General features: G+C 44.5%; 1 protein-coding gene and 1 long non-coding RNA gene across 14 annotated transcripts in view; one reads left to right on the plus strand and one right to left on the minus strand.

Moving 5' to 3' along the window:
• Positions 1-17,888, minus strand: part of NFIB (nuclear factor I B) — a 222,306-nt gene that overhangs the window by 198,208 nt on the left and 6,210 nt on the right. For 8 of the 11 annotated variants that reach the window (XM_081150857.1, XM_081150862.1, XM_081150865.1 and 5 more), the window contains exons 1-2: positions 15,176-15,824; positions 8,512-9,043 (exon numbers count right to left, since the gene is read on the minus strand). In XM_081150857.1, the coding sequence (XP_081006983.1) occupies positions 8,512-9,043; positions 15,176-15,205 (562 nt within the window). In that variant the 5' untranslated portion in view covers positions 15,206-15,824. Of the gene's footprint in view, positions 1-8,511; positions 9,044-15,175; positions 16,013-17,888 lie in introns of those variants that run through there. The other 3 variants (XM_081150860.1, XM_081150867.1, XM_081150866.1) reach the window with 2 other exon arrangements.
• Positions 15,735-17,888, plus strand: part of LOC308563636 — a 42,634-nt gene continuing 40,480 nt past the window's right edge. For 2 of the 3 annotated variants that reach the window (XR_013999800.1, XR_013999801.1), the window contains exon 1: positions 15,735-15,792. This is a non-coding gene — a long non-coding RNA (uncharacterized lncRNA). Of the gene's footprint in view, positions 15,793-17,340; positions 17,563-17,888 lie in introns of those variants that run through there. The other variant, XR_013999802.1, reaches the window with a different exon arrangement.

Below are 17,888 nucleotides of genomic sequence, written 5' to 3' on the forward strand. Positions count from 1 at the left end.
CCTCCCAAAGCCAGAACACTATCCCTCACCTCCTGGAGCAAGGAGGGCTGCAAATTTGTCCCCATCAGTGTCAGCAAACAAAAGAAAGTCACTTCTCCAGCCAGACCATGCCACACAGAAGACGTAGCTACTGCAGAGGGGACGCCTCGAATCCACTGGGGTGTAAAGTCAGGGCTGGGGCTTTTTGTCAGCTATTACCATAAAAGAATGAGAGGAAACAGTGACATTACTACACAATAGAAAGGTCAAACAGCTTGCAGCCATTTCATGACCCAGACAAGTCAAGGTCAAAGGATTCAGGTAGCAACTTAGCCAGGGCATAAGTTACAGCACAAATGAATTGTTTTAACACATCAGCTTTGGTCAATTAAACCTAACAAGGCAAGTTGCATCACGTAGCAGGGTTCCTGACACCAAGGCCAGAAGCTGAGACCGACCTCATAAAACAAGGCTTTTAACATAGCATAGCAAATTTAAGGTAATCCATCCAGAAACTGCAGATGTCAGAATAATAAAATACAAGTTGTCCTAAGCAGGAACATTTTTCACACTTCTCTTCACTAAGAGGGGTATAGACTTCATATCGACATACTCGTGTTATTAACATAGACATAAACGTAATCCCCTACTCACATGAATTATAGAACACACCCTCCTTCAAACAACTTTCTTAGCATCTGTGCTCATGATTAGATTTGTGTCCTAAACTCCACCATTCCGTATTAACAGGAGAAATGTATTTTTTTTCAATGCGAGTTTTGAAAACACAGATTTTGAAAAGGTCTTCAGCTTCATTCAACATCAGAATATGTATTTGTGTCACAATATTAACTGATGCTTGTTAAATGCTTTTGTGTAGTTTTGTGAGAAATGTACATAATTTAAAATTCAACTGAATACTATTTGTTGTATTTTCTATTTTGAAGCTAACCAGAGTTTTAAAACTGCATATATCTGGATTAAAATTTTTTTTTTCAAAGGCAATTCTGATTTACTTTTTTGCACTTGCTTAAACAAATCCCTTTTTCTTTTTTTACTTTTTTTAACAAATCCCATTTTCAACTGATTTGTGATTCAGCCGTAACTTACTACATGCTCTGAACTGCCTTAAAATTCTGAAAATATACAACCTCCAGGCAACTCTCAGCTAGTAAAATTACTTCATCCATCACCCCATATTTTCAATTATATAGTCCTATTCAGAGTTCTTTCATTTGTCTGTGATTCATCAATGCTGTCCTGTTTAAACTATCATTATAAACAGAGAGAATATGTGTATCTAAGTGTTTTATGACTAACAGTATACTTATGCACAAGAATAGTCTGCATTGCCATCTTAGAATATTGCTTAATTTAAATTTTTAGGAAAAAAAAATTTTTGTATGTGTGGCCTTCAATTCAGCCTCAAGGTCTTTCCACCTTGTTGGTTAATTGGTAGCCATTTCTTCCAATTTTCTGAATAATATAACAACCCCAAAAGCCCAACCATTCAAGTCCCATTAGCCTCACATCCTGTAATGTTCAGTCTAATACAAGCTAATCCCACAGACTCGCCCCTCACTACGCGCTCTTAGTTTTCACAAGTTCTCTGCAGTTCGACGATTCGTTCTCCATGCCAAATCCTAACAACTGAATTCAGTTAAATTAACCACATCACATAATTAGAGTTCAAGGACCCAAGAATGTACTTTAAAATGAGACGACATACCACGCCGCCACAGAAGAGGGAGCGTGATTAAGAGGAAGCTCCCCTCTTGCTATGCTTGGCACTGAGGCCTGCTGCTGTAATAACTCCAGTTTCCGATCGCATAACCACCAGTCCTTGAGATTTCTAAAAGTAGCCCTCCTCCCCAAGGATGGGGGGGAACAAGTCAGAAGACTTCGCTTTGAACCTCAGGCTGGCTAACAGTCTGCTGCGCCGCGGCACACATACTGAGAAACTCCTCACATGTCCCGGGTTCAACTTGCAGCAATTTCAAACTAGCAAATGCTTCTCTCTTACACACTGAAGAGAGACGTCCACCCGAAAGCTAGTTTCAGAACCAGGGATCACCCTTGCCTTCGCCCACAATTCTCAGATATTTGAGAATTTCCTACGTTAATGGGAGTTTAATGCTATTCCCACTCTCTGCACATCTTAAGCTTCACACAAAGCAACACTTACTCCTTGTATTATGAAGTCAGTTATCTCGTAAGCCACTGGGATGACAGAGATGAAAACTTACTTATCTCACTTTCAAGAACTCCAGAGAATTCTGACGCAGTTACCCACTGGGTCCCTCCCTGGGCAGGTGCTTAAGTGCCAACTAGTTGGCAGGGGTGAGAAGACTCAGAGTACTCTAAAAGAGTTTTTTAAGAAGCCCACTGGTCTAGGTTTTCCATCCAATTGAGTATAATGAAAGTTCATGAAGAGAAAGACTTTACCAAGTCAGGTATCTTGGATTGTTGTTTCCAATCACAGTGCCAAAGTTAAAAGGAAAAAGTTAACGGAGAGCTAAAACTTTAATTTCCTTTCAGCAGTTACCTCCTAAGTTCCTAATTCAGGGGAAAACACATAAATTAAAAAATCCTTCCAAATCTGTATTACATCTATCTGTAGATATGCTTCCAATGTACCACTTTAGAAGACAGGAACTTGAAAGAACTAAAGCAGGGGCGATAGGTGGGCCCCCTGAATGGCTCCTGCCCAGCTCCAAGTCTCCCGGCACCCACTGCACTGTCAGGGAGCCACCTTTTGGGAGACCCAACCATCACCTCCCTTCACTGCAATTCAGTTCCCCTCAATGACCATTATTCCCGAATAACGGACATCATTTCAGTTCCTTTACATATGGAGTTCTTTTACCACACCAGAGGCAGAGTGTACTAAATGTGCAAATCCAAACATATTCTCTAGATGACTATTTTTTATTATAAAACCGTGTTGGGCTGTGTATATGGGGGGAGGGTATAAACATGGACGGATGCCTAACGCCATCCCTGGGATATTTTACCAACCTTTGCTGCCTCCAGAAAGTGGGTCACTATATATTTAAATATCTGAAAATAATTGATATAACAAATGAGTCTCTCTCTCTCTCCTTTCCCTTTGAAAAGTGAGATCATATTAGCAGCAATGCAAGAGCTTAGTTCGCCATATCAGAACACAGATGCCAAGCTTTCCCAGCTGGCAAGTGGGGCCTCAGAGTTTAACTCTTGAGTTGTCTGGCCATGCTGTCTCATGGCAGGGACATCATGGCATAGAGAGCGAACTTCTGGCCCCTCAGACTGTGTTTTCTGCTTATCAGTGAGAAAATTGCTAACTATCTTATCTTACAATATATGTTCCCACAAAGGTCTCATTAAGCCTAGGCATAAGACATGCCAGTAAGAGCCCTTCTTTATCTGGTGAACTGTGTGTGAGCCAGAATGCAAACAAACGAGCACTACAGTTCATGAGTTCAGTCAAGGACAGGATGCTAGATGGGAAAACTTAACAGTGTTCCCCTAAATCAAACATGCTTACAGGCTTTATGCTCTCTGAGCATTTCACAACGCCAGCACACACCAAATCATCCCAGACAGCAGCCTCGTTTTTAACAAATTGTGAACGCTCCGTGTTCCCCATAATGGGAAATACCTGCAAATGAAGTGAAATTTATTAAAATGTTAAAATACGCTGTCAACTTGCAAACAATTATCTACTTAAAGCTTTTCATAAAGAAATAATGGTTACCCAAAAGGATTCTAACAGTCAGTGACTGGGGGAGGAAAGTAATTCCTAGCATTTACTTCCTCGCTGATGGCGTGTGACAACCAGGAAGGGTTCTATTTCAAAAACAATAATGATTACAACTTCCCCTGTAAACAAGTCATATTTTTCAAAACGTCAAAATGCGCTTTAACTATCACAACATTTAACAATAAAACAACAAAAGCTGCCATCTAACAGTGGGTCACAGTTTTCAGGGTGCCACGAGGCTAAATAAACTCCCCTTTCCTGAGAGCCATGAGGTTCCTGGACTCTCTTCAGCACTCCAAAACAAGTTTAATAAGAGTGCAAAGTACAGTCCAAAAATCAGTTAGGCTGGCCTAGTTTAAACTCTAATCTGTTAAATTCATGACAACAACAGTTACTATCTCTTGAGATCTTTAAACTTCTCAGTACGTGTGACCTCTCTCTTTCTTCAGAACCCTCCCCTCCCTCCAAGAAAGCCCAGTCCCCACTACCCCACCCCACCCCGCCCCACCCTGCTTTTTCCCCCCTTCAGGCAGGAGGACACAGCCTGGCAGCTCAAGGCCTCCCATAGGCCAGCCTTCCTTCTGTGCAGTGCTTTTGGGTAGAACTGCTAATCCTTCTTATTAATTAACCAGATAATGGTGGTTGACTGCAAAGCAATATTAATGCTCACTATCTAGGAAACTTCAACCAAAATTGTTTGAGCCTTTTGGCTGGTTTTCTTGGTGTGCAGAACTGTGCCCTGAGAATCTGGTAACATTCGGATGCAGAACTGAACCACTCAGGAATGACTGGCTTCTATTATCAGACCTTACAACATGGGTTTCCTCATTAAGGTTTCTCTCATGTATTTTTTTAAACATTTACACAGTTACACATTACTAAGCAGAAAGAAAAGGAAGGTCCCCCTGACATCTTACTGTCCATTTTGGACGTGTGGAAGCTGAGGGTAAGCAGGGACGTGACTGAAAGCGACAGTCGTGACGAACGCCTGACATACCAGTCCATTCGGCCAGCCCTCCACCCCTTCCCCACACACCCCGCAGCCTGCAGCACACGGGGGTCCCTGGAAGGTGCGCTGTGCCAGGCTCGCCTGCTTTTTTGGTTTGGTTTTGCTCCGCTTTCATGAACGCAGTAACAAAGACAGCATGGGACACAGGGACCACCTGCCCAGGAATCACTGGACATCTTTAATATCTTTGGGAAAATTGAGGCCCCTTTAGAGCTTTTTTTTTTTTTTCCTTTTAATCTGTCACAGTCTTAAAAATAAAAAAACCTTTAAAAAAAAAAAAAAGGAAGGGTTTTTATATTAGCTAAGGTTTGCTGCAGCAAACAAGCAAGCAGCTTTCATTCAGGGATTGTCGAAAACTTTCCAGTGTGCCCACTGCAATGCGGATGCCAACCAACGAATCAAAGGCATTCAGCAACTAGACAAAGAGGGTCTGATGCCAACCTCGGTGCCACTGGCAACCATTATTGGCATCAAGCACACTGTCTGCCTTTTTTTTCCCCTCGCCTGGCACTTCACAAACAAAATGGCGGTTCTTGTAGCAACGAAACAGCCCAAGCGCAGCCCCCTGAATCAATAACCCCGAATGATTTTACGGATTTAAACGCAGTTACTCCCACACGACGTGTGCACTTGAGGCAAAGTGGGGGCTGTTGCAGAGTTTTATACGCGACGGCATGGAACACGACCCTCTACTAACGCAGAGAAACAGAAAAATGGACTGAATTGCGGCCAACCAGGCTATACGTGCACAGGAGAAGCCGAGTAACAAAGAGGTTTAGCTTTGAAGAAAATACTGCCTTGCGGCCATGTGATGCAAAAAAGTCTAATGAACTATATATCAAAAATGATTTCGAAATGCATAAATTTTCCCCAAAACCATATCAGATGCAGATGTAGCACTCTAGCTTGTGTCAAAGCTCTAGTAACTCTTTCCACATTTCAAAAAAGATGAGGCTTCTGGGCATGAAAAAAAAAAAAAAAAAAGTGTGTGGGTTGAACCAAAAGAGAAAGAGGGAAAAAGAAAAGCCTAGGAAGTTGGTCAACAATGGAACTTTAGGACACGCTGGTCTTTATTTCATCCCCGAGAAGAGGCGCAGTTTATGATCTTGTATAAATAACCAAGAGGACTATTGACATTTCCAGATCTGGAAATTGTCAATATATTGTAACATCACTCCACACTGCAATGCGGATGCCAACTAACAAATCACAGGCATCCTGAGCTAAACAAAGAGGGTCTGATGCCAATCCTGGTGCCAGTGGCAACCATCTTTGGCATTCTCTCTGCTCTTTCCCATGCTTCCCTCCCGGTCGTTAGGAAGTGGGGCGAGAAAGAAAGAGGGGGGGAAAGGTAATTTTGTTGCTCATTCTGCTGCAAACATGACATTTTTCTTTTCTGATTTTTCTTTCATGCTTTCCTTTGTACTTCTTTACCTGATTTATAAAACAGGCCGAAGTGGGTTTTCACAGACGTACAGGAGAAATAAAAAGTCACTGTGGGAGATATACAGCCCTCTGACTCCAGGCTTATCTTTTAAGATGCCTTCATTAATCAACTGTACTGCGAAACGACATAATTAACCTACATGTGACCAAAAAAAAGTTTTGAAAAGGGGAAAACACACAAAAGCATCCTGATGTGATTTTTTTTTTTTTTTTTTTTTTGAAAGCAAGAGCCAACAGATGTTAAGAAGAGATGATGTACTGGGAAGCAGGAGAAGATACCAATTAGATGCACAGGGTAAAATCATGAAAGGTTTTTATGGCAGAGCCTCGAAACAACAGCAAAATCAATGTTTCATCTGAAAATGTGGTCTCCAAGAGTTGCTTAAAACTTTATGATTCTCGTGACTGATGGTGCAACTTAGAAAGCATGTTATGCATTTTTCTTTCTTCCATCTATCTTCACAAATCTAAAGGATATGTTCTTTATTGTCAGTTCATCAACCCAGAGAGTTGGCTGCCTGCCCTGGGAGTGGATGTACATACGTGCACACCTCACGGACCAGCCTTGGAGCAAGTTAAAATGTGAACAGCAGTCAAATGCTTGCGGATCTCCCCTACGCTGCACTAAAAAGTTACATGACCCGCTTTTTTAAAACTTTAGTTCTCGCCTTGACTTTCACAACACAGTTACAGCACATTTACAGTCAACCCAACACATATATACAGCCCACCTTAAAATGTCACCTCCTAGATAGCTGTCAATCAAATTAAGTGTCATGTGTTAATGAGCTTTTATTTCAGGACACACAGGATGAAAAAATATCTTTTCCCCAAACTATCATTACTTGGACTTTAATTCTTACATGCATAGAAATAATAAATGTAATGCTTCATTTTTTTGTAAAAGCAATATTTCCAAATGTATGGTGTCTGGCACCATTATTTAAAATCAAACTAAAAAAATTATAAATGACATTTAAGCATATGTCTAAAATTATATCAAGGAGATAGAAAGACAAAAAGCACTTAGTAAATTACCTAGATTTCTCTGTCAAAGAGTGATTTTGGTGTTTGATCTTTTGGATGATAATATTAAGTTCATACCAATTTATTAAATCTCACATTTGTTTAACAAACATCAGATAACCGTCTGCCACCTGACTATCTATAGGCCATTTTCCCTACCACCAGGCCAAGCTAGGAAATAACCCACCATGTGCAACAGATCAAACTTCAGTCTACTTTTGGTATGTTGTTTTTTAAAATAATGCTTTACTATGGACTGTTGCTAATACAAGGACATCTATATCCTGACACACTGATTTGAAAAAAAGAAATTCTCACCTACTTAAGGAAAATATGTGAAGAAAAATAAAAATAGTAAAGAAATATATTTCATCAACTCAAAAAACACTCAGCAAAAATATCACCTATTTTTGAATTACCGAGGCAACATTTATATCACTCTCTTTATCAAGTATATTAAAGAAAACAAGTATGATATGTGGTTCCTGCATTCTTTTTGAGATTTATTTTAAACCAGTGTAACTAGTCCAATTTCTGTTTTTGTTCCATAAGGAGACCTGTGACTTTTTACCCCCCGGTAAGTTTTACGAATTTGCATTCAAGTAAACTAACAATGTTAATTGTTCCCAAGTCACTCTGGAAAAAATATTATAACAAATTATTTAAAGAGCAATAGTCCACTTAATATACAGAGAATATTACACAATCAAAAGGAAGTACTGATGGAAATATTTAAATTAAATAAATCTCAGGCTACGTTAAATATACTCTCTGACACTGGCTATCTTGAGCATTTTGCAATAGAAAATGTTCATTCTATTTTCAGTGCAACAGCACTAGATCCGTGCACGAAGTTCACCTCCCTCGTTAGTTATGAGGCTAATACAAAGATTATTACAGTGCGGTTTGACTAGTCATAGATAAAGTTACATTTTCAAATTGAGAAAAGATGACCAGGTGCAAGGAATGGAGCCCAAGACAAAACAGTAAAATGTAATAAACCATTATTTTTCAGACTATTCTGTGTCTTTGAAAAAAAAGTAGATTATTTCAAAGACATCTGAAAACGTATCTCTTTGTGGCCTTTCTTTAAATATCCACGCCTACCCAGGTATGAAAGTGCAGTCTATCTCCAGGGCCTGCACAGGGCAGTGGACATCTGAGTGGAAAAGGGCACGTCACTCTACCCAGAGAGGGCCAGGAGGGGGACTGGGGGCCCGGAGGACCGTTTAACCCAAGCCAGCTATCCGGTACCCGGGATTTGCGGGCAGTGTGTGCGGTGCGAGAAGAAAGAACAATCTGCTCCTACCTTGCTCCTGCACGTAGTATGCCAAAAACAAATCAAGCTCCTTAACTGACACTGTGATATGATGTGGCTGGACACAAAGTGCTGGGTTTGTGCAATGTGGGGATTTCATGAGCCGCTCTCCATCGGTACTTTCCAAGGGGATGCCTTTGAACAGGATCACCATGACTAGATCCAGACGCCAGACTTTGTCTGCCTGTCGCAGGCAGTCGATTCTCCTAATCTTACCCTTCTGGTCAGGATTGGATAAGACACAGCACGGGTGCTTCTTGCCAGTCACGGTGAGCACAAAGTCCTCTCGGTACTCCTGGCGGATATCTTTGCGCAGTTTGGCCAGGAGCCTGGACGCCCACTTCTGTTTAATTTCGGGCTTTTCGCTGAGAAGCTCATCTTTGACTGCTCTTTCTTCATCCTTTGACATTCGCTTCTCGTGCTTTTTAAAGTACTTGCGTTTCCGAGCCTGCAGGTTGAACCAAGTGTAGGCGATTGCACGGACATGTGGAAGGAGGGCCTCAATGAATGGGTGAAATTCATCCTGCGGGAGACGACATGAAAAAGAAAACATGCATGGTCAGTTCAGCTTTAAAGGCTCAAACAAAATAAAATAAAATAAAACAAAACCAGAACCCATTCCCAATTCAGTACAAAAAGTTATGCATAAAAATAACACTCTTTTCTTATTTAAAAAGATCAAAATAGTAGAGCAAGAAGAAAATCCGGTGTGCCAAGCTGCCTCTTTCCCACCAAAACTCACAGATTGATTCTCCTTCCTAAAAATGAAAATAAGGTTTATATCTGTATTTCCACTCTGGCCCCATCCCCCTCATTCGCACCGTGCACCCTACATTCTTTAAAACGTAAGCAACCAAGGTGCTTGGCACATAATTTAATATTTAAATATTGGATTGACCAACTCGCACTCCACAGTACCATTTTACAAAGAACACAATGAGGTGGGGTTTTTTTTAATCGGAGCAGAGCTGTTCAGGAGGCAGGAGCCATGCCACAGTTCATTTCTCTTCTCTGTGGCACAGAAACACAAAGCATATAGATGCTCAGTGTAATGCCACACAGTTCCCGCTTTTGGAGCATGCTCTCAGCAAGAGGCTGCTGGTGGCACAAAGAGCATGCGCCATTAAACTTGATCCATTTTCTTATCAAACGTCCAACATTCCAACACTGAAACAGCACCATTCCAAGAGTGGTAACTAGAGAAACCGGTATACAGTGAGGGAAAGTGGGCAAAGGACGCAGCCTGTCGTATCAGTGTCCTGAACAGAGGTTTCCATACTTTGTGCATTCACTCCCTCCACAACCACCAGGAGCCCCCAACACACACACACTCACATACACACTCACACACACACACACACACACACTCACCCACACTCATACTCAACACCCTCCTGCTCTCTTGCAGACACACAGATACACTCTTGCGTTTTTTAAATAGAAAGTTTCCAAAGTTGAAAACAAAAATGACACGAATGTTCTTCCAGCAGCTTTTTCTATAGAATCTGAAGCCCCACAGGCTCAGTTAATTTGTTAACCGATCACATGAGTATGGCCATTATTCTAAACCCCTTAAAAATCAATCTGAGGTGAACAATGAAAAATGGCAACTTGGCACCAACTTTACATTCTTTGTGTCTCTGCGTGCGGTGGCAGGGTGACACCAGGAGTGCACCGCTGGTCACTTGCTGCTTTTGTGGAATCAATACAATTCATTTGCCACGCACACGAATCCTCAGGCAGGGCCGCCGGTGCACCTAGGCATGTGCTTGTGAGTCTGCACGTGTACGGATCCTTTAGTGCCCTATCCTCTGAATTAAGTGGTTTTACCTTAGGCTCCTGAATTTTTTTTCCTGCCTGTTTCATCTAAGCCCTTTTCAAGGAAGGGAGGCACAAGGAGTGGCAGATAATCTTTACCTACAAATATTTCAAGTTACTTTCCAAAGCAGTCAGTGTTTCATGACTTCCTGCCGTAGGTAAAACCTGTCTCATAAGCTCAGAAAAAGCCCTTAACATCTTGTGCATGCATACTGCGTGCGTGCAATAAGCCAGGATCTGAAGTGAATGAGAACTTCCACCGCAGCCACTTCTCCGGTCACATCGACTACATTGTCACCCCAGCCAGCCACAAAATAACTTTCTCTAGCTGATCATATCCCAAGTTAGAATTTATATACTAGTGACGGTCACCCTGAGCTATGTGGAATAAATTCTATTTAACCAGCAGACAGATGAATTCCATTAGGTAAAGATAATAAAAGCACAACTAATGGCTCTCTAACAAAGAAGGTGTCCCCCAAATCCCCACGTAGTTAGGAATCCATTTTCATAATGAAACCCAAAGTTCCAATGCCAAAGACTGCGGCACGTTAGCTGTTTGTAGTTCAGAAAAGGAAGAGGCACATGTCCCATCCAATCAAGAATGCAGTTATCAAGTGTTTTAACATATTGCCGTAAAACGCTCCTACAGCAAAATACGTATAAATCAAAATTTTATAACAATGCAGAACACAGATGATTATATCACAGCACGAGGCATAACCAAATGCCACGGAGGAAATCATTAAACCGATCAGTAGTTTCCAGCAGAGATTTGAACAATTCAGTTACTATGCGAGCACATTAAACTAGGCCATGGAAAGAGTTAAACCACAATCTGTTCTTTGTGTGGGAAGGCAGCCCTGCTCACAGCAACCATAGCCCATGATAAGACCTCCCTATCTCCATACACTTTCCGATGCCATGCTTTCAGCTTTCACTGCAACTACAAAAACTTTGTTTATCCCCCTTAGAAATATATGCAAAAGGAAACCCTGCTCAAGGAAATGTGGACTTAAACAGGCTTTGGGAACTCACTTCCTATAGGTAACCTGACTTTTACTGTGATTTATTGATATGACTAAGAAATGTACATATATACGCTCATAAACTAAAAACTTGAGAATGTAAAGAATACATGGAGGGCAGCTTTGTCTCACTCATTTGACCCTTGCCATGCTTTTTAAAATGCAGAATTATTTTAACAGATATTAAGCAATGCAGGAACTCTTAAGTACTTACATCCTTAAGTACTATGTTCAGTGACATTTCGTTTTCTTATAAAGACATTAAACAAACTTTAGATTAAATCTGTTTGTGTTTCAAATCATCTGTCATGGGACAAATCTCAAAATTTTAATAAATTATTTTAAACAATCAAACTGCAAGTTGAGGGTTGAATTTGGAATTTCTCAGTAAATGCACACAAAACAATGTTTTTAAAGTTGCTTTGAGTTTGTCATCAATGCTGCTAAGTAATATTTTAAAACATTTTTTTTATTATCGTTAAATAGAAGCAGCAAACTTTCACAGTCCACAAAGTTGCCCTAATATCTTTCAGGACTTGACTATTATGTGGATTCCATTCAATTGAAACACTTACTGATAAGGGAACATATCCTCAAAAAAAATGATAGTAAGTAGAGATTTGCTATATGTCACATACATTTCTGTATTAACATGCCTAAAATGTCATCTCCTAAGTGTGACTGTTTTCTAATGCTAAACTGTAATATACTTTTAATAATTTGGGGAGGCCTAAATATGGAACATAGTAACTGTCTTCATCAAAAAAAAGGTGATTAAGGTATTCAAATGTCCTAATTAATAGGTTATCACAATAACACTTTAAACAATTATGAAAATTAATTTTTTAAAGCAAGGCATAGAAATGGTCTAAGATCTAATGGCTCTATACTAATGTCGCATTGCTCTTTCAGAATTTTTATTAAAATACACAGATTCAGTAATGCTCTTTTAAAACTTCCTTTAGTTTAACTAAATTGATAAAATAAATAACAAGTTACAAGTTTCAAATATAAAAGCAAACAGCCCTAATTCCACTAAAAATATTGATTTTTCTTCACAGCAACAATGGTTTCCAGGAAGGGAAGGGAATATTAGACCAATACAGATATTAATGTAAAAAAAAACTAGATGTTCTTGGAACATTGCTATTTAACAATAAGCCATTTAAAAATGTACCTAAAGAACCTGAAAGACAATGAAAACAAATCAATGCAACAATGCCAGGTGAAAGTTGTATTATTAAGGGTTCACATTATTTTTAGAAAGGCAAATATTAAATTATACATGATGCTTCTTAATTTTCCTTTTATATCTGATTCACACTGATGTATAAATACTGATTCATATCAATTCACAGATACTTTTGTATAACATTTTGCTACATATCAACTGGCTCCTTTTGAATTAAAATTCTTTCTAAAACCTCGATACTTTAAACAACTGAAACTTTGTCAAGTTTTCAACCAATTAAGAATGTTTCTCTATTTTGTATTTTAAAATAAAAAAAAATGTTTTGCTACACTTATAAGACTCTCTCAATACAAAACCAAATTATTGACCTGATGTAAAAGCAACACAATTAATGTGCCCTTACTTTTGTAACACCTTACATTACCTATAAAATCACATAGAACGTATTAGTTAAGTGAGAATTCTAAAGCTAAAAATTCCTTCTCTAGTATAGGCCTTAAATGCCAAAACACTTTTAATACATCAACTTAGAATTACATTATTAAAGCAGTAGATAATATTAGTCATCATGGATTAGTACTGGTAAGAATGTATTCTTGAATACTAATGTGATAGCTGAATGATGGTGGAGTATATGTTCCTAATATTCCATATGTCACGAAAGCTGCAACTGTATTTTTAACTTACACAAATTAAGGTAAAGTTAGTGAGTTTTCAATACATGTTTAGAGGAAACCAAAAATGCAATGTACGTAAATCACTAGCAAAGTTTCTAAAAAAACCAATGCTGGAAACATAAGTTAATATAGAAAAGCCACCCCGTACAGGTGAGAATAAGTGAGTCAGTACTTTGTATATGTAAAGCTTATCTCAATCTGTTTTATTTGAACAATGCTTCAATAAGGTAAAAATGATACCAAATGGACATAGTTTACCAGGAAGAGAAAAAATATTCCTGATGATGAGTAGTATGAAAAGTCACTTTTACAACTAAAGGAAATTCGTTATACCTGAAACAGTTCAATCATCGTATTTATTGGTTATTATTCGTAGCTTTTAAAGGACAAATAGCTCAGCAACTCATTTTTCCAGTTTTGTTAAATTAAAGTGCACGTTTGCTTGCTGAAAATAGCCATATCTAAGTTAATCATACTCAGATGCCAAACAAAATATAAACAATAAAAAATGTGTCAGCCAAAAAGCTACAGGACTGTATCCAATCACTGAATAAGCCTTATCATTGTTTTCATCTTCATTCACAATTTATGAATGCCTCAGACCTTTTTGAATCACAATGGCTTCTAATTGTCATACAACTGAAATCTTAATCATTTGGCCATTATAAAAATGCATCGTCGTGATATCGGAATTTCTTTAAATTGCAGCACACCTAAGGGGAGGCAACACTTCTTTAAGTGTTTGGTTTTTCTGCCAGTGTCAAAGAAAATGGTTATCAATTACCAATCATGCATGCTGCACCCTCCTAAAAGCTAGAGTAAACCGTCCCACACCTTCAGGGGTTTAAAATACTGCTTCAAATAACAATTCTGGGCTACAGTATTTAGTCCGCGGGTCAGTTGGTTAGTTAGCTGGGCAGTGATGAAAACTACCCCCAGGTAAGTCTGTTAGGTCTCACCACTTTTCCATTTGACCGTCTGTGTTAAAACTGCGCAAATTCTGTTCTTTACAAAAGTATAAACACAGAATTTTATTTCATAACATTGTTCCTAAAGTCTTGGGACAATTTCCAAAGTGAAGTTTTTTTTTGAAGATGACTTTCCTTTTCCAGCACTGCCTTCTCCCTTAGGAGCTACCCCTAACTGTCGTCAAATGAACCGGTCTCCACAAAATGAACGTGTTCTGAAAGTTCTGAACTTTCACCACGACCAACTAACTGGCGCTCAGGTAAAGACCCACCTTCGTGGCGTGGGCACTGCGCACGGCAAAGCGCGGATCACAAAGGACCCGAGTTTTAGATCCCCAAATTCAGCCAAGGACTGGGTCCCCCGGACCACAACCTCCGTCTGGCTTCGTCGCCCGGCCACTGGCTGCCCCGAAGGATCTGGAGGCGCCCACAAGGACCTGTGCTCGAGTCCCCTCTTGCAAGTTCGCCGGTTGTTTTCCTAGGGCTGACTCTCCCCCGAAAGCTTCTCTAAAGCCGAGTCCGCCTGAGCGCACAGGAGCCACGAGAGGGGTGGCGGGCACCCTGGGCAGGGGCGCGCGGCGCAGCGGGCACTCAGGGGGCCTCGCGGGGACTAGCCCCGTGGGCCCGGGCCCTGCCCACCCTCCGCGGCCTCGCCCTGGCAGCGCTCGGGCGCCGGCTGCCCAGGACCAGAGCGGCGGGCTGGGCGCGCGCGGCGGCCGTGGGCGAGGGGGCCGCGCGCCGGCTCCCACGCCGCCCGGTAAATCCCATCGCAACTCCCGGCCCGGTTTGTGGTTTTTTTTTTTTTCGAGGGACGGGGGTTGCGCAGGTTAACTAAAAAAAATTTTAAAAAAAACCAAAAACAAAAAAAAAAAACACAACCAAAAAACCCTTTAATTGTCCGCAGAAGAGAGCAACAAAACAAAGGCATTTCGGGCCAGAGAGAAAGCCCGAGAGAGCGACCAAGACATGTACCTGAGTGAGACAGATGGGAGAATACATCATGACTTCGCCTTAAAACGCACGTTCCCGGAGATGGCCAAGAAAATCTTCGAGAAGCGAGAATTTCATCTATTCATTTTACAGTCCTCTGAGCCCCGCGTTGCGATCAATCAGGACGGGGTCTACGCTGGATCGCCGCAACTTCACCACGAACCCGGTCCTCCTTAAATAGCCAAAGATTCAAGTTCACTCGGCGAGCTAGATTTCCCGGGGTGAAATCCAATCTACGCGCTCAGACCGCTCCGGCCCGAGCGCGCCGGCCGCGTCTCCCAGGCCGCCGCCGCCGCCCGTGCTGGTTGCTTTTCGCCCGGGTTTGGGGATTTGTTTTCTGTGTTGCAGTTGCTGTTGTTGTTGTTGTTGTTGTTAGGAGCTAGGAGGTGCGCGGAGGAGCGGTGCGGGTTGGATTGGGACGGTGGTTGGTGGTGAAATGCTTTTTAAAAAAAGGCGGGGTGGGGGGCGCAGGAGGGAGGGCGGGAGCAGAGGAAAGAGAAGGTGTCACCGACTGGGAAAGTTCAAGGTTATAGCCCGAAGCGCCGCCGCAGGATCCCGGAGTGGCGACCGCGGGCGAAACTTTGCGGCGACCCGACCATGTGTGTGCGCGAGAGGGAGCGTGAGCGAGTGCGCGCGGGTGGCGCGGCGCGCGCGGGAGAGGGCCGGGGCGGGGGCGGGGGCCGGGCGGGGGCGGGCGGGGGAGAAGGGAGAGGCCGGGGTGAGGGAGGGGACGCGAGCACCGGTCTCGCGGGGGGAAGAGGCTCCCGGCGCGCGGCCCCCGGCTGCAGCCGCCGCCGCCGCGCTGGCCCCTCCGCGCCCGGCCGCCCGCCCGCCCTGCCCCGCGCCTGACCCGGCCGAGGGAGGAGGCTGCCGCTGCCGCCGCTGCCCAGAGCCGGGGGGGATCGGAAGGAGCTCCCGAAAAATCCCGAACGATCAATCCCGCTCTCCCGCTCGGCTCCGAACTCCTCTCCCTTCTGCTCTGGGCTCTTCCCCCCCCTCCCTCTCGCGCTTTCTTTCCTCGCAAAACTTGGAAGTTGAAAAATTCACCGGTTCCACCCTCTGGACCCCGCTCGAGCTCTCTCCAAATCAGACCTAAGGATTGTTTTATTATTTAATTACACAATCATCGCTTCACTCCTCCTCCTGCAAACGCGCATTCCTTTGGCACCAGCCTCCCCGCCCCCCCGCCCCCCACCTTCCTCCTCCGGCTCCTCTCCCCTCCCTCCCCGCTCTCCCTTCTCCTATCTCTCGCTCTTTCTCTCTTTCTCTCACTTGCTGAAGGTCTCCTCACAGTGCGGCAGAACCATAGTTGTTTGGAGGGGTTTTGTTTTTGTTTTTTGTTTTTCAAAAGAGATCTTTCCGCCCTTTGGGCAAGTCCCGCGCCCTCCCCTCACCACCACGCACACGTACACACACCCCCGAAAACCCGCCCTGGAAGAGGTATTTCGGGGCTCGCTGTGGACTCTGTAAGCCGCGGGGATGTGCGAGTGGGAGAAACACTGCGCGGTCTGAGCCCGAGAAAGGAACGAATGGAAAATTCCCTCACACCCCGGCGGCCCTGGGGCCCGGCTGGGGCGCCGGCTCTCACACCCCGGGCGGGCGCGGTCCGCCTCACCCGGCGGGGAGGGGGGAGGCCACGGAGGCGGGGGCCTGAGCGAACTTGGGCTCAAGTAGTTGGGGCGCGCCCGCGCCGACGGAGGCGGGGTCCGCCGGGGTCTCCCCCTCGGGGGCCCGCGCCCCGGGCCTGCCCCGCAGAAGCGGCGCGCGGCGCTTCGCCGCGACTCGCCGCCCTCCCTGGGGTGCCCCGTGCACGTGGCCCGGCTCCTGGAGGGAGGACCGGCCCGCGCGGCCGCCGCCGCCGGCTCCCGCCGCCTCCCCATCCCGCAGCCCTCTCCGCCCGCTTCCTCTGCAGCCCCGCTGGCTCACTCCCAATCCCCACCCCCACCCCTCGGGGGCCCGGGCGCCGGCGGAAAGCGGCTCGCTCCCCGCCGGGGTGCAGGCTGGGCGGGGCCGCGGCGCGCCCGGGGCTGCGGGGCTGGCGGGCGCGCGCGCGAGCGAGCGCGGGGTGCGTGTGCCGCTGCCGCCCTGCAGAGGCGGCCGCGCCCGCTCGGCTCCCGCTCGGCTCCCGCGCCCGGGGCCCCGCCCCCACCCGGGCCGCCCGCCGCCCGCCGCGGACCCCGAGTGAATGAACTTGATTTCGGGGCTTCGGCGGGCGGAGGTTTGCCTCGCACCCTTTCTACCCACGCACACGCTCTCCGGCGCGCTCGCAGACACACACACCGCCCCCAAAATTCCGGTTTTCAGCAAAGGGTGGGTGGGGAAGAGGTACACGCAAAGGCCGTCCAGACAATGGAGAGAAAAAAAAAAAAGTGAGTGCCAGGGCCTCCGCGTCTACCTAGCCGGGGGCTGCGGGGCCCGCGGGGGCCGCGCCCCGCGCCCCGCCGCCCCAGCCCCGGGGCGGGTCCCCCCGCTTCCAGTTGTGCCGGTGGGGTGTCTGGAGGCTCTGCCCCGACTCCCCGTTCCTCTTACCCTCCCTCCCTCTGGGTTTTTTTTCCGCTCAACTTTCCCTTCTCCCAGCCTCACCCGCTCCTGCCCACGCCCCCCCCCTCCGCGGACCTGAAGGAACCAGTGACTTTTCCTTCCCCAAGTGGGAGTTATCCACATCAAGCGTTTCACAGCGACACATCAAGAAAAG

The sequence above is a fragment of the Miniopterus schreibersii genome, assembly GCF_964146895.1.
Source record: "Miniopterus schreibersii genome assembly, chromosome: 11".
Taxonomy (NCBI): domain Eukaryota; kingdom Metazoa; phylum Chordata; class Mammalia; order Chiroptera; family Miniopteridae; genus Miniopterus; species Miniopterus schreibersii.